At 36.1% G+C, this 25,079-nt stretch overlaps 1 protein-coding gene across 1 annotated transcript; it reads left to right on the forward strand.

The window, feature by feature from the left end:
- Window positions 1–21,784: 21,784 nt before the first annotated feature.
- LOC145609343 (beta-amylase 1, chloroplastic-like) lies at window positions 21,785–24,815 on the forward strand. The gene is made up of 4 exons (XM_081664847.1): window positions 21,785–22,392; window positions 23,190–23,400; window positions 23,770–23,880; window positions 24,009–24,815. Exons 1-4 carry the CDS (start codon window positions 21,785–21,787, stop codon window positions 24,813–24,815), a joined length of 1,737 nt encoding a protein of 578 aa, XP_081520973.1.
- Window positions 24,816–25,079: the final 264 nt, after the last annotated feature.

Here is a 25,079-nt window from a genome sequence, read left to right on the forward strand (position 1 = left end):
TGCAGCCAACCCCCCAACCTACTACCGAGGTCACTACCCACAATCAACACCAACTTCATAAAACACATCTTCATTTTATCAAACAAATCAGGAATTTTCAAGTACTTTACCAACGACAAAAAATATGGTGCATAACTAATAACCAATTAACCAACAAGAATTTGCAAAGATGTAAGCATTCAAGAATTACCTGATGAGCAATTATTTCAATAGTTTTATTAATTCCAATCCTACATTTTCCTTTTTAACCTATTTCCCCACTATAACATCAATCACCACTACCATCAATACTGAAAACCACCATTGTAAGTCACCCAAGTCTCATAAAACCTCAACCCGTAACTAACAACCACTACAACCCCACACTGAATACAAACGAAGAAAACCCTTCAACCTTCCACCAAGGGCACTACCCACAACCAATACCAACAACTACCTAAGTGTCACTAGGGGTGAAAGTTCGGTTTTCGGTTTGGTTTTTGCCCAAACCGAAACCGAACCACCATAAATCGGTTTCTTGATTTTGCAAACCACACCGCACCACTTTAGCTTTGAAACCGAACCAAACCAAACCGCCTAAATTTCGGTTTTCTTAAAAAAAACCGAACCGCACCGAATTTTCATATCAAACATCATAAACATCAAATTTTGCAAAAAAATCCAAACCAAAACACACCAATTAAAACCGAACCAAACAAAATGAAACCAAACCCATTTATACAAACATAATTAAACAAGTTTTAACCCAGATCCGCAAACATTCCTAGACATAATTATTATCATATCGAATTGCTATAATTTCGAAAAAATTAAGAAAAAACCCTAATTTCATTGAACTAAAAATTGGAATAAAAATCACTGAAATATCATAAAAAATTAGACAAAAATTAGTAGGAAAAAAAAACACAAACCAAATTAAAAGAAAGAAAAAGAGGACAAACCTCACATTCCACCAAAAAAACGTCGAATTTGGGTTTTTAATGGTCAAATTCGACCATGAAAATTCTATATCTAGAGTTTTCATAGTCGAATTTGACATGAAAAACCTTTAGTTGATGGTGTTCGAAATCAAAACCTTTAATTTAGTTGATGGTGTTCATTAATGGTGAAGCGAATTCGAATTTTATTAATCAAAACCTCGATGTTTTCATTAATGGTGGCGAGGAGAGACAAGAAAAACGAAAAGAAAAGAGGAGAATGAGACAATGAAAGCGAAGAAGAGGAGAGAGAATGGGCAATTGGGCGGAATCCGGGAAAGAGGAGAAGAGGAAAGGAGAGAGAAAGGGTGGAAAGAGAGAGGGGGAGGCTGAGAGTGATTAGGGTTTTCTTATTTTTCATTATATACCTAGGGTATTTAGTTTTGGGCCAGGGGTTTTGTAGGATTGGGCTTATAATTCGGTTTGGTTCGGTTTTTCAATTTTCCGAACCGAAAACCGAATTTTTTTATTTTTGACACCGAAACCGAACCACCCTCCCAAAAAACCGAACCACATTCCTTATTCGGTTTGGTTTTTCGGTTCGGTTCGGTTTTACACTGATTCACTTTCACCCCTAAGTGTCACGGTCCGCGAGTTTGGGCCCCAAAATGTGCGGCGCGCTCTAGCCTTTTGGCGGTAAGAACGCTAGCCTCGTGCGGAAGAGGGGCTTGTGAGCACAAAGCAACGCAAGCGGACATTAGAATCTTAGGAGCACTCGTGCCTATTTGGGAAACAGAGTGCGGGTGGTTGGGGCTTGTGGCCGATACTTCAAAGCGAACACAAGCGGGTTCGAACCACGAGTCCTTAGCGCATCAAGTTGGGTAGGAGGGGGAGCTAATATGCATGTAAGACACAATATCTATAAAGGTTTAACAACAAACAAGCATAAAAGCAAGACAACACTCGGTAGAAGGCTTTAAGATTTCATTAATCATTCTTCCTCTAAAGGGCTTAAAGTAGTACAAGCATAGAATCCCTATGAACGCTGCACTAATAGTAACGCAATAATGGGACCTATGACCTAGAAGACATAAACTAAACACTAGAAAAACATCTAATACATCAAAAGGAGTTGGATTCTAACATCCTCCCCCACTTAAGCTGTCGACGACCTCGTCGAATTACAAGAGTTACAACCAAAATTAGAAAATCCTAACTATATTGAGTCTCAGGTGCGCCGTTGATGCGACTGACTTCTTGAATCTTTGATGACTCTGTAGCCGGATCTTCGTTGCCGCTGAGGAGCTTGTCTCTAGGGTGGCTCTGCTTGAACAAATTGTTGAGAGCTTCATCTCTGAGTTTCCTCCTGGGAGCTGAATCTTGTTGTATCTGATGGAGAGTTGCTTCCTCGATCATCTGTTGGGGAGCTGCTTCTTGGAGACTGAGGTGGAGAGCTTCACGTCGTGGTTGGTGCCTCTTGGGTGACCATTTTCTTTGTGATCCCTTTCACGTGATCTGCGTTGTTTGCTCGGCAACTGTTTTCCCTCTCTCTTGCGAGGTTCTCCTTTGGTGTCTCTGGGCTCGTCACTCTTTGCTTCGAACCGAGTGTCTAAATCTGGTTTTGGCGGGGGTGTATCTAGGATGTTGTCGACTCATTCGGCTTCATCTCCCGCTTCTCTGGGTCTCTGGTGCGAGCTTGTTTCTTCAATGTTGCCTTCTATTCTGGCTCCATCGCTCGCATTGCCTAAAGGAATCGGACTTTCGGTTCTTCCTCAGGTGCTATGAGTGCTATCATTCTCATAGCACCCATGGGGCGTATGGAACCCATCTTGTATGTGGGTTCGTCATCGCTGCTAGTCTCTCTTGGGTCCTCCTGAACGGACATGGATGACAATCTCTTTGGGATCTTTTCAAGCTCTTCTTTATGCTCGCACTCCCACCATTTGTGTGGACCTCGACAAAGTATGCAGTTTATTGCTCTGGTGTTTGCCGAGGATGTACCGGCCTTTGAGTTCCCAGAGTTGTGGGAGGGGGTTGATGTTGATCTCTAGAAATCACCTCCTCCACTTCTTCTATGATAATGTATTGATGGTGTTGGATGATAGTCAGGAGCCATTCTTTGTACCCTTTGGAGAGCTTGGAGACAAGCTGTTGAGCGTGTTGACGTCCCACTTGAATCATTTTCGGATTGACGACCCTTCCCGACTGAGTAGTCCATCAATCTCTCAGCAGCACACATAGCAGCAGCGAAGGTATCAATATTTCGCTTCAAAATTTCTCGCTGCACCCATTCCTTTAACCCGTTGACATAGTGGAACACACAATCTTTCTCATTCATGTATGTGATGTCCAACATTATCGCCAAGTATTCCATAACATAGTCGCAAATAGAACCCTTTTGGCGGCACTCTTGCAACTTCATCCGAGCAACAAATACTATGTTGACAGGGTAGAATTTTTGAGTTCCTCTTTGAACTTCGTCCATGTATCAATATTTATCCTTCCTGCATAGGTGTCTGCGTGCTTGGCGTGCCACCACAGCTTAGTGTGGTCGCTGCCCCTAAACTCATGAAGAAATTGGCAGATTTATATTTAACAAAGGTTACTGCTTCTGCAGAATCAACCTTCTCTTTATCTGCTCGACAATCAGCACTATGGATATCGCAGCAGAGAGATCACACCTCTTCTGGGCTTTGGGCGGTTCCTATTTCAGGGCATGGTCAGACGATGAATGCAAAGACTTACCGATGTTTGTTGTGCTAGCGATTGGGTGTTCCATTGTTCTCTGTTCCGTCGTCGTGCTCTGCTTGTTCACACGTTTTCACTGGGGATATTTTCGGTGATCACGAGGTGTCCTGTGCTGGTACAGTAGGTACTAAACATCGGCATAATGTTGTTAGAGATACCCTTGTTGATGTTTGTTTGATCTGGGATTAAACCTAGAAAGGAGGTGGATATTAGGTTGTCTGGAAGGAACGACGGGGCCCTTAGACGACTTGTAGATGTGTAACTTTATTCCTGGGATCATGGTCTTGATGTATGTGTTGACTTAACAGGGTCTTCTCCTTTGACATAGCCTGGGTTATCTGACTTTGTTCCTGGACGGGTTGTGGCTGATGCGGCTAATCGGAAGCAGGTCAAGTACGATTCCAGTTGTCGGGAAATTGGATATGGCTTCCTTCCTTTCTCTTTCTCTTCACTTGGGGAATTAGAGAAAGAGGCGTTGCTTTACTGAAGCAAATCTAGAAGTTCTTGAAGACTCAAGACATTGGGCCCCATGCTGTGGCTCATATCTTCACTAGGGTAGGATTTGCTATAGCTAGAGGAGTGGGGGCTCTAATTATATCTCGCCTTCCTACTAATTTTTGTAGCCTGTATCAATATCATTATTATCAGTATCATTATTATTATCATTATTACATTATTATCATTATTATTTGTAGATCATTCGCCGTTATTGCGTGAGGTTCGTCTCCGTTTTCCTTCTCTCTCTCGCAATGGGTTGAATTCTGTTACTCTACTCCAGCTAGGTTGTTTTACGGGGATAATATCTTATGGTCTTGTCAGGGAGTGCAACAGGGTGATCCTTTAGCTCTTTTGCTTTTTGCTTTGGTTCTTCACCCGTTAGTGTGCCAAATTAGGGATTCTTTTGACTTATGTTGCAAGCTTGGTGTTTAGATGGCGGTACTATTATTGGTGATACCTTAGTGGTAGGAAAGGTTTTGGAGTTGATTTTGGCGGAGGGACCTCGTCTCGGACTCCATGTCAACGTTGAGAAAACGGAGGTATTCTGGCCCTCGGAGGACCCTCATAGCCGTCTTGTCGGTGTCTTTCCTCTAGATATTGGTCGTCCTGTGCATGGTGTTAAGTTGCTGGGTGGTCCTGTCAGTGCTGATTCCTCTTTCTGTAGTGAGCTTGTTTCGTAGAGAGTGTCGAATACCATTGTGCTAATGTATGCTGTTGCTAAGCTCGATGATCCGTCCCCAATACGAGTTGTTGCTTCTTCGTGCATGTATTGGGATTTTGAAACTCTACTTTGCTATGCGCACTTGTCCTCCTCATCTTTTTAAAATGGCATAGATTTCTTTTGACGTGGCCCTTCGGGCTTCTTTGGAGCGCATTAAAACTGCTTCGGGGCCTGGTTTTGGTGATTTGCAATGGCTGCTTTCCACCTTACCTTTTTCTTATGGTGGTTTGGGTGTCTATTCGGTGGGTGATGTTCGGCATTATGCTTTCCTTGCGTCGCGCCTCCAGTCTTCTGGTCATTAGGCTACGCTTCTTCGCAAATCTGGTATTGTTGGTCCGAGATCGGCCTCCGATGGTGCTCTTAATCTTTTTAACAAGACTGTGGAGACTGACCTTATGAGTAACTGTAGACACCCATTTGTGTCTCCCCAAAACCAAACCCAGTGATGAATACCATTTGCGTCGAACCATAATCGAATAAGGTGAAAGTGTGAGAAGTCAAGTGTTGCGGTTAGTTTTTATCCTTCTTTCTGTTTTCGAAAACCAATTCTATTTTATAAAAACGTCCATTCCAATTTAGTTTGGTCCATGATAAGGGTCCAATAATGGTGTAGTTGGATGGGGTTTGAAAAGACCTTTCCAACGATATATTATAAGCCCAATTCCGATGAATAATGAGGAAGTTATGTCCAAAATACTAAACTGGGCCCAAACCGGATTTTACCTACGACCCAATGATCATGTGGAGGGTCCAAAGGTTTAATCCTATTAAACTTGTCCAAAGATAGTCAGATATTATTTTCGTGCCTCATAATTTTTATCCAAATTTTATATGGTTGGATAGATCTTGAAATTATCTTTCCAATGATATATTATAATATTAAATCCGAGCTATAACGAAAAAGATATTAAAGATATACGAAACTCTATCCAAAACTGACACCTTCCTACTATTTCGGTCATATTTTTTTATCTACAAAAGATTTTAATCTGATTCTAATTGCATTAGAAAGTAAACTTCAAGAGCTTTCCAACGACATATTATATGACTTATTTGGACTTCTGGATCAAAAGATATGATAAAAACAAAATTCGCAAAAACTGCTGTCTATGAGTTTTATTTCGATTTGAATTCGGATTTCTTTTCTTATTCTTCGACCTTCTCTTTTTTCTTATAAATAGAGGTCATATCTCCCCTTTTTCATTCATCAACTCTCATCAATTCTTATCAACTCTCATCAATTCTTATCAACTTTCATCAATTCTTACTATCAATTCTCTCTATTCTCTCATCAAGAATTACTTAATTCTTAATCTCTCTCTCTCTCTCTCTTTCTAAACCAACCTTGTTACAAAACACAATATTCCGCATTCACAAGACTTAGAGTCTCTTAGCCAAGTTCGAAGTTGCCTTCGCCCTAGACGTGCAAGGTTTGATAATTTCTGAGGGTTTGGTCCAAAACTAGTCTAAACTTTATTTAACTTGATTTCAATTTAATTATTTGATTATTCTTTATTGATTTTCATTGAAGTTTACTAACTTGTGTATTTTGTTATTAGAAAGAGGTACGAGGCTTCAAAGTAAGTAGATTAGCTTACTCCCTATTTTATTAACAATGTAGAAAGCATGTTTATTATTGTTAATATTCCTAGTATCATGTTAGGATGTTATTTTATGCTTTCTAGTATCATGTTTAGGATGCCTTTACTCTTTCTAATATCATGTTAGTACCATGTTAGGTTTAAATCTTTGATCTTTATTGCTTAGTGACATGCTAGGATTTGTTATTAATCTTGTTAGTATCATGCCTAGGATCTTGCTATTATTATTAAGGTTTATTATGCCTTATCATGCTATTATCATCATTGTTATTATTTAATGATTTATTATGTTGCTTGATATTTTATTTATTTATTGTTATTGCTTGATCACACCTTTTATGATTGTTAAAGGGAATTTGTACTTGAAATCACGCTTAATAAGATAATTATTAATTTGGTTTAGGCTAATGTGATTTTAACTCAAGTGATCGCCAATAATAGTATTATTTGTGCATTAATATTCAACCAACATAGATAAACAGGGTAGGTTTAATATAATGTTTGTATGTTATTCGAAAAGCGCACATGAATACGAGCAGAACAAAGTAGAGGCCTATTTTATAGGGCGGGTCCTTTCTTTTGTAGATTAGATTCGTACCCTCATCCCCGAGCCCTATTTGGTTCAAGACCTTATGGAGTAGTTGATGATCCTTTTGGATTGTCTTTTGGGTTTACAAGTTCTTAAAACTTGTTGGCGACTCTTTTGCTCTCTTTTCTATCCCTTTGGAACGCCACCGTACTTTAGTGTATGATCACAGTGGGGTTCAAGTTTGGGGTCATAATGCTTGAAATATTCCCTACAGTAACCCTAGTGAGATTGCTGCACCTACACTCATGAAAAAATTGGCAGATATATATTTCACGAAGGTCACTCCATCTGCAGAATCCACTTTCTCCTTATCTCCGCGTCAGGTTGCCTTATGGAAGTCCCAACAGGGGGATCACTCTTCGGCCTGGTTGCGGACAGTCCCATATCGGGTTTGGGTCAGACTATGAATGGTAGGACTTACCGTAGTGTTCTTTGCTACCGGTTGGGTGTTCCTTTGTTCTCTGTTTCAATACCGTGTTTTGCTTGCTCAAGGGTTTATGACGGGGATATTTATGACGGGGATATTTATGGGGATCATGCAGTGTCTTGTGCTGGGATTGTGGGTATTAAATATCGGCACAACGTTGTTCATGACACCCTTGTTGATATTTGTTTTCGGTTTGGGATTTCTGCTCGAAAGGAGGTTAACGTTGGGTTGACTGGAGGGAATGATGGGGCTCTACAACCAGCAAACGTGTTGCTTTATTCTTGGGATAGACGCCTTAATTTATGTGTTGACTTAACATAGTCTTCACCTTTGACACAATCGTGGTTGTCTGACTTCCTTCCTGGTCGTGTTGTGTTGGCGACGGCTCAGCGAAAGCGGGACATGTATGGGGCGTGTTGTAGGGCTATTGGCTATGGTTTTCTTCCTTTCTCCTTTTCTTCATTGGGGGAATTAAGAGAAGGATGCTATTGCGTTGCTGAACTGGGTTCAAGCGTTCGCTAAGACTCAGGATATTGGTGCTCGTACAACTGCTCACATTTTCAGCAGGATCGGGTTCGCTATAACTAGAGGGGTGGGGCCCTTATGTATCATTTTACCTTTAATAATAATAATAATAATAATAATAATAATAATAATAATAATAGTAGTAGTAATAATAATAATAATAATAAGAATAATAATTACACACACCAACTCCACCAACTACTAAATGCTTGGGAGTAGCAACATTTTTTAAATGTCTCCTTAGATGGCAACATTTTTATTTGTTGTTTTTGTAAAAGTGTTGCCTTATGTATCATTTTACCTTGGCTTTCAAAATTGTTGCCATTGAATAAAAATGTATTGCCTTATGAATAGACAACAGGGGCATATACTACGCCTCATATGTGTTGCCTTAGCTACAAGGCAACACGTTTTTATATTAGGCAATGGTTTTGCACTGTTACCTTTGCTTTATTTTGTTGTAGTGTATATTAGAAGATGAGTTTTTCTAATATTAAGGGCCTCATTATTACGTTTAGCACCATCCATCCTATTTTATACGGATGACCCTGATTCTCATTAACTTTTACATATTATATCTTTCATAGAATGTATTAAATTAGTGAAAAAATTATCAATTGCAGCTATTTGCTAATTGGAACCCTTTAAAACAAAATTGCAAATTACAACCCAAAAGTAGTACTAACTTGTTATTTGACACTCAATCCTATATTTTCGTCCAAACTAATCCAAAATGACGTTAGACATTATCTCATCTAACCATAATTAAGTTAATACTAAAAGAAAATTAAACTAGAATCTCATACTACATTACATTTAAAGCAAGATGTTACTATGCTTAGTTTTGTCTACTTTTGTAGCGCAACTTCTAATTAAACTTGGGATATAATTACTTTTTTAATTTTTATGTTAGTATATGTAGTTGAGAAACGCAATTAATTAATTGATAGCTAAATCTCACTTGAAAGCATGTACATTTTTAGTACACAACATCACATGACATCATATTCTTAAATGAATATATTATAATTTCTAAAAAAAAGTATAATATAATTTATTCATTTTTACAAAACCTATTTCTTTCACTCTTCCACCATCCAGTTGAACTTCCACGGCCTCACTCCTTGATTTCTGCCTCTTTTCTCATCCCTCCTTTACTACCTCCTCTCTCCTCGACTTCTATGTTGACCCTTCCCTCCCCCTCTCTTGCTATCACGACCTTACATCCAACCATCACCAACCATCATTGTTGATCATTACTAGTTAGCTCAAAAATTATCACTAGCATTAACAAATTAAGCCTCCCCTTAATTTTGAAAACTCTTTTTTTTTCTTCATTTCTGAAGAATTCATTGCCTTATGACAATTTCATGGGGCAAGCTTGCATCTTTGAAAATTCTTGTTGGTTAACTGGTTACTAGCTAGTTATGCAGCATATTTTTTGTCGTTGGTAAATTACATGAAAAATCTGGATCAGTTTGATAAAATGAAGGTGAACATGTTGTTTTAGGAAGGTGGTGTCTTAGTGTTAGACTCCAACTCCTTTTTGATGTAATAGATGCCTTTTAGATGCTTTCCTAGTGTTTCGTTTATGTCTTCTAGGTCATAGGTTCCATTATTGTGTTACTACCAGTGCAGCGTTCACTAGGGATTCTATGCTTGTACTACTAGCTCTTTAGAGGGAAAATGATTAATGAAATCTTAAAGCCTTCTACCAAGTGTTGCCTTGCTTTTATGCTTGTTTGTTGTTAGACCTTTATAGATATTGTGTCTTACTTTCATATTAGCTCTCCCTCCTACCCAACTTGATGCACTAAGGACTCGTGGTTCGGACCCGCTTGTGCCTGCTTTAAAGTATTGGCCGTCACAAGCCCCGACCACCCGCACTCCGTCGCCTAAATAGACGCGAATGCTCTTCTTAAATTCTATTGTCAGCTTGTGTTGCTTTGTGCTCACAAGCCTCTCTTCCGCACGAGGATAGCGTTCTTGCCGCCAAAAGGCTAAAGCGCGCTGCACGTTTCAGGGCCCAAACTCCCGAATCGTGACAGTTGGTATCAGAGCTAGGTTAAAACCTTGTCGTAAGCAACCCGTGTAGGCACCAAGGAGGGCTACACGAAGATGAAATTTGTAGAAGAAAGGATCGCTTGGCTCGAGGAGAAGGCGGACAAATGGTCCGAGCTCTAAGTCATTGTACACGAGCAAGCCGAGCAAATAGTGAAATTAATAGCAGACAGAGATGCTCTCCGCGAACAATTACAATTTGTTCAAGGACAAGCCGGCGAAGCACTTGAGAAATGTGCTACGCGCGCTGTGGGCAGAAATGCACTTGGTGTTGGTGCGGCGAAGATCAAGCCGCCCAAACCTCGCGACTATAGTGGCGCTAGAGATGCGAAGAAAGTTGACAACTTCCTCTTCGACATGGAGCAGTACTTCCGAATATGTCAGTTGAGTGATTACTTAAAATGTCAGACTCAACCGTTCCATTAAACAGACTCAACACATCCTCAAAGGCTCGACCAAGGCCAACAACGCCAATATGCTAAAGAAGCTTTGTTTATAACCCAATAGACTGTAATCTAGAGGCAAGAAAAGCGTAATGACGAACATCACCTGCGAAATAAACACCAAGTCCTCCTAACGCAAAAGGTAAGGTGGCAAACCACTATTGGCAATCGCCAAACCCAGGCCCTGAAGTAGTGACGATATGCTCCAAAGAAGATCAAAGAGCCTCGTCGAATGTGCGCTGAGCTACCTCAAAAGTATTAAAGGGACAAGTACGCAAAGCAAAGTAGAGTTTAGAAACTCCAGTACATGCCCTAAGTAACAATAGCTCGCACTAAGGACCACCAAGCTTAGCAACCCTATCCATAAGCGCAATAATGGTCTTGGTCACCCTCTACATCACAAGTTCACCACTAAAACCGGAATCAGAACTAGCTGGACCACCAAGCAATTTAATACCACGCGAAGATCGAGCAATATTACGCAGAGAGGCACCCACAAGCCGGCTTTGAGGGTCTTCTGAAGGCTAGAAAACTTTAGTTTTTTCCACGTTGAGATGCATCCCAAATCGAGGCCCTTCCTCCATAATCAACTGCACCTTCCCCACCACTAAAGTGTCCGCAATATTAATGTCATCATCTAAATACCATGCCTAAAGACATATTTTAAAAGCATCTCTGATTTTACATATCACAGGTAGTAAAACCAAAGAAAAAAGAAGAGGACCAAGGGGATCACCCTACTACACCCGGCCCTAAGACGACCATAGTGTGGTCCCCATAATACAATCTGCCTAGATTAAGATAGCAAAATACAACCCATCGCGAAATGCCCTGACAACGACGACGTACTTCACGTAACATGACCGTACGATCAACTAGATTGAAGGCATTTTATTATTATTATTATTATTATTATTATTATTATCATTATTATTACTATTATTATTATTATTATTATTATTATTACTATTACTATTACTGTTACTATTACTGTTACTATTATTATTATTATTATTAGTATTATTATTATTATTATTATTATTATTATTATTATTATTATTACTATTATTTTTATTACTATTACTATTATTATTATTATTATTATAACTATTATTATTATTACTATTTTTATTATTATAATAATGATAAGATAAGCGAATCATAGAGCAGCAATTGTCAAATAGGTTATTGATTGATGATAAAAAAGTGAGACATTTAATTTATTTTTTAGGGTACTACACATTTATTTTATCAATTCTCATTTGTTTTGAACCGCGCGCTGTTGGAATGGGCTCAAACTAGTGCTTATTACTACGCTTTTGAGACGACTCACTGCAAATAATTATCTCAAACTTTCCATAGAAAGTAACTACGCACAAGTCTTATAAAAGTCATTTACTACAAATTATATTTCTTATTTCCGTATGCTTTAATTTGCATAATTTTCAAGTATTAGTGGCTCTTCAAACCTAGGAATCAAGAGTAGTGTAATCCTTAATGAGTCTATTATATATATATATATTTATTCTCTGTTGGTCATATTTGTGCTTATTTGAGCTCTGCGGAGCTATATTTATTACTAATATAAGTTTTCTAGTGTTTTTGTAGAGTTGGTAGAATTTTGTAGTAATTTGCAGAATTATGACGATTCCCGAGCTTATTGAGCCACTATGAAAATATTGGAGTTTGATCGTATTTTATGACTGGATATTTTAACCCCAAGGCGGGATTAGAGAAATTTAGTTTGGTAATTAAGGGCTCGATTAAGTGAGTAATAACTATCATGGATCAAGTAATGAGTAGAAAGAATGAAGACCCTAATATAAGAGCCCAAAGATTATATCAGTTTTGAAGACTACTCTTACCGTCGGGCTTGATCGGATGGCCCAACTCCAAATGAGGCGAGCACGAGTCTAGCGGTGGAATGAAAGTGAAAGCACATTGGGCTGTTGTTTAATTTGGGACCGCTTAATTCATAATTTTGGTTTTGTTGGGTTTTGAATTAAAATCCAATATGATGCTTTTCTTTAGTCGGATAGTAAGCATAGTCTTAGTGATACGTAGAGGGAAAGCTTGGAGATTAGGTAGTTTTTAGTTTTCTTTTCTTTTACTGTAGTTTAGTTTTCTTTTCTTTTCTACTTTTCACATCAAGATTTATTATTTTGTTTTCTTATTACTTTAATATAATTATTCTCTTTTTCTTAATTTTTGCTTTTTTTTGCTTTATATAATTGCTTTGATTAGTTCAGTTATAATTATGCACGAGTAGTTAATTTTTAGGGTTTGTGGGGATCCATAAATAATATGAAGGGGTAATTATTATTGTTGATTGTCAATGCTTGATTAATTTCCTATTGATTGATTTAATACTATGCAATTAGATTTGGCCAGGTTTAATTGTATGAGTTATGCAATATTGATTCGAGATTCGAGAGATGAGAATTGATGTTTAGGCTTAGTTCTATAGGCAGGTTAACTTATAATTAAATGGTTAAGTCAAGATTCGAGAGATGCGATTTAATACCGGTAGATTAATTCTGTGATTATAACACGTAGAGAAATCCCTTTATGATCTGATTAATTGATGTATTGTATAATACCTCGTATTTTTATATGTATTTTATTTAAAATATGTATTTTGTAAAAGTATTTAAATAATTTTAATGTTTTAAGTATGGCATTTTAATTATTTATTTTATATAAGTTTGGAAGTATTTTTTATAAAAAGGAAAGTTTATTTAATTATTATTTTGTAAAAGTTGGGGTTTATTTTAGGAAAGTATGATTTTAATAAGTTTTATTAGGGAAGTGATTAGGAAAATTAAAAGAGGAAAGTTTAGGGAGAAGGGTTTTTAGAGAAGGGGTATAAATATTCAACACTTGAGGCAAATTAGACTTTGCCTAGAGTGGAGAAAACCCAAAGTAAACTTCTCTCCCTTTCTCCTTATTTTCTTTTTCTTTTTCTTTCCCCTTTTCCCCTTTCCCCTTCTCGGCACCAACCCCCCTTCACCGCCGACCACCAGAAACAGTGGCCGCCGGCTGCCACTGTCTCTGGCAGCAGGCGTGGTGGCTGCCGCTGCTTGCTCCTCTTCGAAGAAAAAAAAATCTTGTCTTTTGTTTTGATTATTGCTTTAATCCTAGATCTAAATATAAATCATGAGTTTTGATATTTGATTCTTGATGTTTAATTATGAGTAGTGTGTTAATTAATTTTCAGATTATGTTCTTAATTAAAAAGCCCTAATTTTTGAAACCCTAGGTTCTTTATTTGTAAAAAACTGAAGGAATGTGATGTATAATGGTTTAGATCTTTGATTAAAGTGTTTTAAGGCTTAATTACAGCAAGTTTTAATTAAAATATAGTGCTGGAATTTTTAGTAGAGCATTTAAAATTAAGTTTCTTTAAGAAATTTCAATAACCCATTAATTGGGACTAAACACTAGTAGAAAAAAGCATTTGGCCACCGGTTCAAAACCCCTTATGCCACCGGTTTTGAACCGGTGGTCATTTGGGGGGTGGCAATAAGCTTTTAAAAAAGCCATCGGTTCAAAACCGGTGGCAAAAACAAGTATTGCTAACCGGTGGCTATAATCTGTCCCGCTTTTTTTTTTGGGTATTAAAAAGTATTGCCACCGGTTAACCGGTGGCAATAATCCCCTAAAAAAACAAAAAAAAAAAAAAAATTTTGGTTTTTTTTTCACTTAAAATGTACAGGATACATATATACATACATAATATACATAAAACACATATATATTCATTAATAACCAGTAATTGTACACTTTTTAAGAGTGAAAAAACTAAATTTATAACTGCAAATAAATTAATGATACAACAATTCCAATTTACAAGAACAAAATTTATCAAATTACACAAAACAAATGTTTAAAACATCAGCTTAGTCTTCAAGGATTAGTTCTTTGGAGCATTAATCTCTGTAAATACCATTAGATCAGAAAAAACTTGATTCTCTGAGCATTACTAGCAGCATTTCCTGAAAAATAAAAGATGTCATGAGTATGGGATTAGGCTAATTGGCCTAATTTCTAAAACTAATATTTTTTTTTAACAAAAAAATAAAATAAAACAACCAACCAAACCCATGACCACCCACAACCCACCAAAACAAACGACCGGCCACCAGCTCAAACCCCAATCCAACCCTCACCCAGACCCACCCAAACCGCATCCAACCCACCAGGACCCATCACCGAACCCCACCACGACCCCTGACCGAACCCACAACCAAACCTAAACCCAACCCGACGCCAAACCCACCAATACAACAACCACAATATCAATTAACCCAAAATCATTTCGGAAAAAACCCCAAAAGGATTTCGAAAATCAATTCGAAAACCCCAAAATCAATTTGAAACATAACCAAAATCAATTACCCTATAATCAATTCGAAAAACCCCAAAATCAATTCGAAAAAACCCAAAAAAAAAATTTGAAAATCAATTAACCCATAAATCCTAACCTTGAATAATTGAACCCAATTCAATAACATGCACTAACCTTGGACTTGGTGGCGGCGCTGGTTAGTGGCGGTGGCGGGCAGAAGACAGAAGAGAGCAGAGGGGTCGGAGAAGAAAGGGGAAAGAAGAAGAGATTGGTGGCGGCGCTGGTTAGTGGCGGTGGCGGGCAGATACAGAAGAGAGAAGAGGGGTCGGAGAAGAAAGGGGAAAGAAGAAGAGAGGGGAAAGAAGAGGAGAGAGTGGTCGGACAGAGCAGAGAAGAGAGGGAAGGAGGAGAGGAGGAGAGAGAAGGAGGAGAGAGGCGCCTAAGAGAGAAGTTGAGTGTAAATTATTTAGGGTTAGGGTATATAAAGGAGAGAGCTAAGGAACAAAGTTTAGGCCGGTTTTTTTTTTTTTTTTAAGAAGGCCACCGGTTTGAACCGGTGGGATTAATGTTTTTCCCACCGGTTCAGTTTGAACCGGTGGCAATACTCTCCCCTCAAAATCCCGCCCATTTTCCCCCCTTTTTTCCCCACCGGTTTTTAAAAACCGGTGGCCTTAAGGCGGTGCCTATCTTCTTTTTTCGCCTAGTGAAAGTATGATGTTTTAAATATAATTTCAGCTTATTTTAATTAAATTATGAGGGGTTTTATAATAGTATATATATTGCTGAAAATTTGTGTAGAGTGGATTTTATTACACTTCTATGATTTTAAATTGTAGGAGACTTTGAAGTGAGCGATTTTTATTAGTCGTGGTGATTTCAAGATCATATTCAAGGTAGGTACGCGACTTAGCATATTTTGGTGATGTAGTATCATGCTAGACTTGCTTTAAATTAATCCCAAGTAGTATCATGCTAAGATTTTGATTGGAAATTGTGAATTATTGATATTGGTGATTAAATTGGGAAGCAAGATTTATTTATGATGGATTAATGGTTGAAAAATTATTGCTTGGCATGTTGTATGTAGACTATACTTTTATTTATGACATGTTGGAATACATGTTTAATTAAATTATATGTTTAATTTGGTTTGTAATATTGAAAAGGAATTTAATCATGGTTCATATAATTTTTATTTATGCTTTAAGCATGAGAAAAGAGCTATATAAGTGTCTATGTACACGAGGAATAAATTGTATGTTGGTGCCTTAGAGCACTTAAGGTGTTTTTAACACCAAGGGATAGGATTTGTGGCGCTTTATGCGTTTAAGGTGTCTTCGACATTGAGATAGATTTAAAAAGAGTTTAACATTAAATATGATGTGGTCACTAATTATTAAGAACTAAATTTGGTGTATTTGATTGATTGAATAATTATTGTTGATTGAATTATTATGCTTTGAGAGTCATCACCAAGTTTAATAACATGTAAATAATGTAAAGTGAAAGAGATTACGCATCAAAACTCTTGGAATGTATATACCTCGAGTATGAACATGGGGGTGCTATGGGGTTTAATATTTAACCATAACTTCTACTGGAGTACAGGACGCTGTACATTCCGTTTATTTATTATTATGCACAAGAATTCCGCCACCTATGTGTGGTTTTGATGTTGGCACGGTTAGCTCTCGTGTCAGTAACCTCAATTATTTGGGGGAGGTAAAGTTGGAATCCCGTTCAATGCGTAATCAATACTAAATAAATTATTTAGTTGAGAAATTTTGTTGTATGTTGTTGATGAGTGACATTTATGGCACTCATTTGATCATTTTATAGCTCTTTTCTTTAGTTTTCTTTAGTTTTGCTCTTTAATTCTTCATTTTGTGCTTTTCGTAGTTAGTTTCTTTATTTTGTGCATTTTCTCGTTTATTTGTTGTTTTTCTCTAATACTTGCTTCTTTTCTTTTGTTTGTAGGTTATGATCGATCATTCAAAGATTCCTGAGTTTCCCTTCAATGGTTATCATTGCTTTAAATGCCTTATGCTAGTGTATTGAGCTTCAAGTCAAGAGGAACTCGAAGAGCAAGTTTCAAGACCGGTGCACGCAAGCGGTGTGGACACCATTTATGCCTTGTGCCCACCAAAATGGCAATAAACTTGCTGCCTACTTCGTTGTTCATCACCATCACCAAAGGTCGTGTACACCGGATGAGATAGGATGAAGAAGGGGGGATTATACCCATATAGGTGCGGGCGCACAGGGCTGATGTGCGGCCGCACAAGTGGCGCGTGCGGGCGTACCCACATGGGTTTTGTGCCCGTGCACCCCTTCTCTCTCCTACGTGCGACCGCACCGGCGTGGGTCTATTTTTGGACGTCATAACCGACTTCTCCCTTGTATATATAGTTATTTCCTTCTATTTTTGGATAAGTTTGACATTAGATTTCATTTGCTTAGTTTTTGATTAGATTTTTAGAGAGAGAAACTCAAGCTTGAAGAGAGAGAAATTCATGGTGTATTGTTGATGATTCAAGATTTCTTCATTGTAATTGATCTTTGATCAAGTTTTGTAAGGATTACTCATCTTTGATTTCAATATAAGTTTGATTTTAGTTGATTTCATTTGTTTTTCATATGATTGTTGATTGTTTGATGTTTAATTGAAGTTTGATTGAAGTTTAATTGATTTTTGTATTGATCTTTAGATTTCTAATATGTTGATGATGAAATTGTTGATTAGTGTTGTTTTGATCTTAATTTCTATGGCTAGTGAGTAGTTTACTTGCTAGGGTAATGGTGAAGCATGTATGAGTAATGGATTAGAGTAATTGGGGATAATTAATGGAGTTGATGATGTGATTATACTTTGTTGATGATTCATGTGCATGTGTGTGATTGATTGAAGTTTGGCCATCTTTGATTGTTGCACTAGATTGCATTGTAAGCTCACATTGATACGGACCATTGATTTGTGACTTGCATTTTCACGATTGAGGTATCTTGTGATGTTTCCTAGTTAGAGTTTATCGTAGTTGACGCTAGTTAGACCTCTAGGAGAATAGCTTGATATGCTCTTTTGGATGCATGTTTGATCTTCCCTCACATCGATTGACTTGGTTAGTTTGACCTCCCCAATTATCCTTCTCTATTACAAATACATGTGCAGTGGATCCTAGCCCTAGTGCTTATTACCTTTGATCTCATACAAGTTCATTTGCATTATTAGCTTTAGTTTTAGCTATAACCCCGCTTTTGACTTCGGAATAGCTTAGCATTAGGAAATAGACTTTCAATTACCATTCCCTTGGGTTCGACCTTGACTTACTACTATACTCATATAGGGGTTAGTTGAGTTTACAAATTTTGTTTGATTGGGTGGGGAAGGTAGCCCAACGACCTACCGTTTCGTCTCCCATCAGTTGTATGCTTGTAAACAGGTGCATTAAGGTAAGTGTGTGTTGATATGTGAAAGCATGTTAGTGTATTAATTACGCCTATGTACTCAGCTTTGCTGATTGTGTGCTTGTATGTTTGTTGGCCTTGTCTTTACCTTGGCCCTATGATGACCCATTTTTAATGGAGAGTAGTGGAAACAAGTAGATATAAGCTTTTTAGGTATTGAAGCATATTCATGACGGGGTATGAGTGAAGAGTGATTCATGCTAGTTTCCATTAGTTTATGATGTGTTTTTATGCTTTGAGTATTTATGGTATTATTTATATATGGACTAACGCAAAGTTTTGGATTTGTTTGGTTTTTATTAAGGGCCTTTAATGGTTCCAAGTTGTAGGTTGATTTTATTTGACTTCATTTGACTTTGGTTTTAACTTTACTTCCATTTGGTTGACTTTTTAGTTCACTCGTCTTGAATGGTTTTGATTTAAGTCTTCCGCTGTGTGTCTTTAATAATTGTCTTAGTTGTTCTCACAGTGGCGGTAATATCTTAGATATTCCTAAATCGTATTTTAAAGAGTAAAATAGATATTTTTAAAGGAAAGGAATTTTTAGGGTGTTACATATTGATCATTGATTATTGTGTTTTTACCCAAGAATATTATTTATTGGTGAACTTATACCCTAGGTTTTTATTAATTGACTTCTCCCTAATTCTATTCTTCCCTATTTTATTCTCCTTAGATTAATTCCTTTGACAACAACAAAATTGGTTACTTGATAATCTAGACCATGTTAATAAATTATGAATAGAAAGACTCGTTTCCCTGTGGATTCGACCCTAATTCCCTATCTATTATTAGTTAGTGGTTTTAGGAATTACTTTTGATTAGGTAATACGACTTGAGCATGTCAATCCTAAAAGAAGGTTTCTTTCGAGGAGATAGGAAGAGTGGTGTCTAGGTTTTAAATTTAATTATCATGTTAAAAAAAACTTATAGCTTCGATTAAGCTAAATTTTTAAATTATTTGTAAATAAATAGTCGTGTTTATTTCAAATACATCCAAAGATTTTCTTTATATGTTTTGCTCTCTCCATCTCTTATTGATTTTCCTATGTGGAATCGGATCAATATTTAGGGCGTGTTCTGTTCAGCTTAATTTCACTTCAATTTAGTTCAATTTAGTTTGGTTCAATTCACCTAAGCTCCAACTAATTTAATTCAGTTCCTAATTTCCTTCTCTCATAAACAATTCATCTAAGCTCTATTTAGTTCAATTCAGCTGTTTTCAATAAATCATAACAGACCCTAAGTTTGAAGTATAAAAGTAGGGGCAAGCAAGACCAGGTACCCGTTCAAATACACAAGACCGGGAATTAGAACTGGTCAACACCGAGTCTAGAATATTGGAACTGAACCCGGATTCAATGACACCAAGTCCTTGATTTCACTACTGTAAACCGGTTCCACAACCAGATACCCGGTTAAATATCAACGTGTATTAAAAAAAAAACTCTCCTCCAAACCATGTCACTTCACCACACTCACCAACCCCATCAGGCTGGTCGTTAACCTCCACAATTACTTAAAGAAACTCAACTATTAGCACCATAAATAAATCATTAATTTAAAAGAGAAAAATCTTATTTATCAAATTTTCAAATCAATTTATAAGATTGTAGATCTACAAATAATTAATTAATAGTTTAAGAAAATGAAAAACTAAATACAAAGTTCAACATTGGTAGAAGAAGAAAAAGGCAAAGGGTTGAAATGAATTAAAAAAAAAAAAACAAAGATCAGAGTACTCAAGTATTCTAATGGTAGTATTGGATGAAGATGGATAAAAGTTAGCAAAGAATGAAATATGAAAATGATGACTACGTATGGGATATGTTGTTAGTGTATAAGGTTTATGGTTAGTTTGATAAGTGTATACAAATATATTTCATGGCTTGTATTAAGTTGTACTTGGTGGGCTAGAATACATTCTAAACTTTCAACGTATCGGGTACCCACTACGTACCAGGTCCAAATTCTAAGAATTGGAATTGGTACTGGTTATAACCGGGTCCCAATTTTTGGATTTGGAATTGGTTTCGACGGGTCCAATTCCGGGTGAGGACCCACTGGTTCCTAACCAGTTTCGAGTACCTAATATTTATGCTCACCCCTATACTCACTTACTTTCTTTTACTTCGTGTATACAGAGTACTGGAAAAATATAATTGGGTGATGTCTTGTTTAATTTATTTGTCTCAATTATTCCTTTAAATATAGTAGACTTTTATATTTCTAGAACCCAATATTCTTACAACTCTCACAAGATCAAAGTAGCTCTACTAACGTTTCAAACATTGCTTAGTCAAACAATATCCAATAAATTTATCGTTTATATATATGCAGATAATTGCATATAGGTGAAGCATGCATATGGCATTAAGGCCACAAGTAGCTATAATTTTTTTGGAAGGTCTAGCCATACCACACGCTTTAATTTGCTCGTATTAGAACCCCTAGTTATATGAAAAATTAAAGTATGGGAAAATAAAACATACGCATAAAAAATGTTATCTAAGAGATGTGCATGATGGTGATCAAGGAAGACAAGAAAAGGCTAGAAAGATACAAAAACATGATATTTAAAATTCTCTCCCCCAAAAAAAGATGTTATGATTGTAGAAAATTTTAAGGATTTATATTTTTGTCATTATAGTCTAAGGTACATATTCATTCATCTTTTAAGAAGGTTATAATTATAAATTTTAGTTTCTACATTTCCTTTATTAAACATTTTTGTTATATTTAGAGGTAAATTTTCTACATTTATCATTCTAAGAATAAGTCGAACTAAGAATAGTTGTTCTTATCTTTTATAAACGATGAAAGGAATGAGTACTAATCCATTTATCTTACAACTTGTTTGTCAGATTTTTCGTAGAAGAAAAAGAAAGGAAAGGAAAAAAAGGGAAGGGAAGGGGAAAAAAGGGTGAAAATTTTCGATTTTTTTCCCTTCCAATTCCTTGAGTTTTGGGGAAAAATAAGGTAATAATAATTTATTAAATTATTTTCCTATTAATTCCTTTTATTATAGTATGAAGTCTCATATGATTTTTATAACTAAACATATGAACATTACTTAATTGCTTTACTTTCCTTTCTTTTTCATACAATTTTCTTCAACAAAAAAGTTAGTGGGATTTTTTTCTTGCCTTGGGTTTGTTTATTAGGATATAACTTCAACTAAATTATTGTCTCACAAATCTTATTCCTTAAGAATAATATAAGTAGTTTGGTTAAGAATTATTAAGGATTAGAATACTGTTATTCTATTTATAACCTACACACAATTATTTATCCTCATTTCAAATTATTTATCTTCATTAATCATATCTTTTAAACTAATATTCTAAATTTCTTTTTTATTCTCCCTAATTTTTTTTTGTGAATATCCTTTCAAATTTTGAATTATCCTAAATTGTCAAATTAAGAAATTAGTTTATAACCATGACGCTAAGCCAGACACACCATATAAGATCACTCTCGGGAACACCACTTCTAGTAGAAACAAACTTCAGCACTACAGATTTTGCAACAACAATACATGCATCATCTGTGTGGAAGTCTTCGTCACCGTCGCTAAAATGCAAAGCAACATGCCAAACCGGTGACTTAAGTGACACATTGTCACCACCAATTAGCCCATGTCGATCACCAATCCGGGCTGATTTGACATCGGCATGCCAGGCTTTTACGACAGTACCAGTTTCGGATTCAACAATGCATAAAGAGAACATAATAGAGGGAGGAAGTGCACATAATAAGAAGGAAAAGGGTGTTCCAGTTTATGTGATGATGCCATTGGATAGTGTTAAGATGGATAACACAGTAAATCGCAAGAAAGCGATGAATGCAAGTTTTCAAGCATTGAAGAGCGCAGGAGTAGAAGGAGTAATGATGGATGTGTGGTGGGGTTTGGTAGAGAGAGAACATCCAGGGGATTATAATTGGGGTGGTTATATGGATTTGTTAGACATGGCGAAAAATCATGGGTTGAAGGTTCAGGTTGTTATGTCATTCCATCAATGTGGTGGTAATGTTGGTGACTCCATCACGTAAGTTTTTTTTTCTTAAATTCTCTCTAATCTCTACATAGTAATTATTATGAGAAAATTGCTCTACATAAGTGATTTTTTGCTAATATATATTAAGTCTTATGTTATAAGTTTTACCAACTATATTACAAAATAACAAAGACTTATCAGAGGTTGAATTTGGGAGATAATATTTCGTGAGTGACAATTAAAATTACTAAACTTGTTTTTGAAAACACAATTATTATTCAATACCTTGATTTAAATTTATCTTTTCATTAATTGTATTAAAACTTGTAACAAAATATCTGATTAATATTAAAATAGTTACTTATTTACATTTTCTCCCTTAAATTCCTTCATTTTCTCTCTTAAAAAAACCTCTTTTATTTCTTATTAGATTCTTTAGATTTTAGGATGTAGTTTTAATTTTAGGTATAAAATTGTACAATTATTACTATTTTTTTAATTCACTCTTAACAAACTTAAAAATTTGTTGTGAAGACGTACAAGATTTTACTAATAATCGTTTTGAAAGATAAATAATAACAAATAAGGATTTCTTTCTTTATAGCAATTTGAGTGCTTTAAAAAAAGTAAATGTAAATTGCAAAAATCTTTAACTGGCATTATTTTACACAAATCTACATTGAAATAATAAATTAATGAACTTAATTTTATAAAATTGAGGGATTGAATTATTCTAAAGTTATAAGTATGATGCATGATTTCTTGTATGTCTTATTATTTCAAGTTTGAAATTTGACTAATTGATACAAAGGATAGATAAGTTGCTACAATTTTCCTTTTTCGTACAGAATTCCTTTGCCAAAATGGGTTGTTGAAGAAATTCACAAGGATCTAGATCTTGTATATACGGATCAATGGGGTAGGAGAAATTTTGAATACATATCACTTGGTTGTGATACCCTCCCAGTACTAAAGGGGCGAACACCTTTGCAATGTTATGCTGACTTTATGCGTGCTTTTAAAATTCAGTTTCAACACCTCCTTGGAAATACCATTGTGGTAAGATTCCTTTAAAGTATCATGGAAATAACTAGTTTGTTTGCTTGGTCACATGAAAATCAAGTGAATTAAACAATTCCTTACTATTTTAGTTGTTTCACTAATATAAGTAATACCTATATAATAATTCTCAAGTTTTTTAAAAAAAAAATTAATTTTAATTTTTTTTAAACTTCTTACCACAACTCTCCAAAACCTCATTCCTTTAATTTTGTGCATTTTTTTTTTGGCAAATAATCTCCAAAAAATTTCATCTCTCCATATTAACTTAGATCACACTAACAAAAAAAGTTTTTCCATGACACCCACTTCTACTAACTATGTAGGTAATTATTGTGTATTTAATTGAAAAAACTAATATCTTAACAGGAGATACAAGTAGGGATGGGTCCAGCCGGTGAGCTACGATACCCTTCATACCCAGAGCAAGATGGAACTTGGAAGTTTCCGGGAATCGGAGCCTTCCAATGTTTTGACAAGGTATACTCTGCCCTTTTTCTCCTTGTTTTATATTCATTAATTCTTCTAAGTTTTTAATGATAAATCATATTTTTAATTTCATATATATTGGTATTGTTTTATTGATTACTTAGCTTGCTTTTATACAGTACATGAGTAGTAAATTAAGAGATGCTGCAGAAGTTGTTGGTAAACCAGAATGGGGTCACTCTGGTCCAACAGATGCCGGTCATTATAACAATTGGCCAGAAGAAACACAATTTTTTCGCAAGGAAAGTGGTGGGTGGAGTAGCCCCTATGGAGAATTTTTCCTTACTTGGTATTCAAAAATGCTCATAGATCATGGAGAGAATATCCTTTCCTTGGCCACTGAAATCTTTACATATACAAGTGTTAAAATCTCCATTAAAATTGCTGGCATTCACTGGCACTATGGGACACGCTCCCATGCTCCCGAGCTAACTGCTGGGTATTACAACACAAGATTCCATGATGGTTACCTTCCAATTGCCCAAATGCTTGCACACCATGGCACCATATTTAACTTTACGTGCATTGAGATGCGTGATCATGAGCAGCCACAAGATGCTTTATGTGCTCCAGAGAAGCTAGTGAAGCAAGTAGTTTCAGCTACTCAACTAGCTCAAGTTCCATTGGCTGGAGAGAACGCATTACCACGATATGATGAGCAAGCACATGAGCAAATTTTAAAGGCTTCTACATTACAAGTAGATGAGAATTCAGGTGAAAGAGAAATGTGTGCGTTCACATATTTAAGAATGAATCCAGATTTATTTCAAGATGATAACTGGAGGAAGTTTATGGCGTTTGTAAAGAAGATGAAAGAAGGAAAGGATGGACACCGATGCTTAGAGGAAGTAGAGAGAGACAATGAACATCTTATCCATGGCAAACAATCACTTGTTCAAGAGGTTGTTCCAGCTCTTGTGCACTAGGAGAAAAATATGTTTATAGGGTATAAGTATAATTTCACAATATATCTTTAACACTAAAAATTAATAATGGTAGTCATAATAAAAATATTCACACTACAAGAAAAATGTCTTTTTGTTACGATTATTTTAACATTTTGTATCGATTGTAATTGCTATAAAAAAAATCCCAACGAATGGTTATACGATACAATATCTGCCATTACCATAGCCTTTAGAAGTGTTTTTCGCTTTCAATGGGGTTTTCCTCATTAATCGATATAGATA

This window comes from Chenopodium album, chromosome 23 (genome assembly GCF_948465745.1).
Source record: "Chenopodium album chromosome 23, dcCheAlbu1.1, whole genome shotgun sequence".
Taxonomy (NCBI): domain Eukaryota; kingdom Viridiplantae; phylum Streptophyta; class Magnoliopsida; order Caryophyllales; family Amaranthaceae; genus Chenopodium; species Chenopodium album.

Excerpts from the sequence above, each read along its gene's own strand:
- LOC145609343 (XM_081664847.1), top strand. The coding sequence starts at position 21,785 with ATGACGCTAAGCCAGACACACCATATAAGATCACTCTCGGGAACACCA. Across the intron at positions 23,401-23,769 it reads TCCTTGGAAATACCATTGTG|GAGATACAAGTAGGGATGGG; the intron begins GTAAGATTCCTT and ends ATATCTTAACAG. Across the intron at positions 23,881-24,008 it reads CCTTCCAATGTTTTGACAAG|TACATGAGTAGTAAATTAAG; the intron begins GTATACTCTGCC and ends GCTTTTATACAG.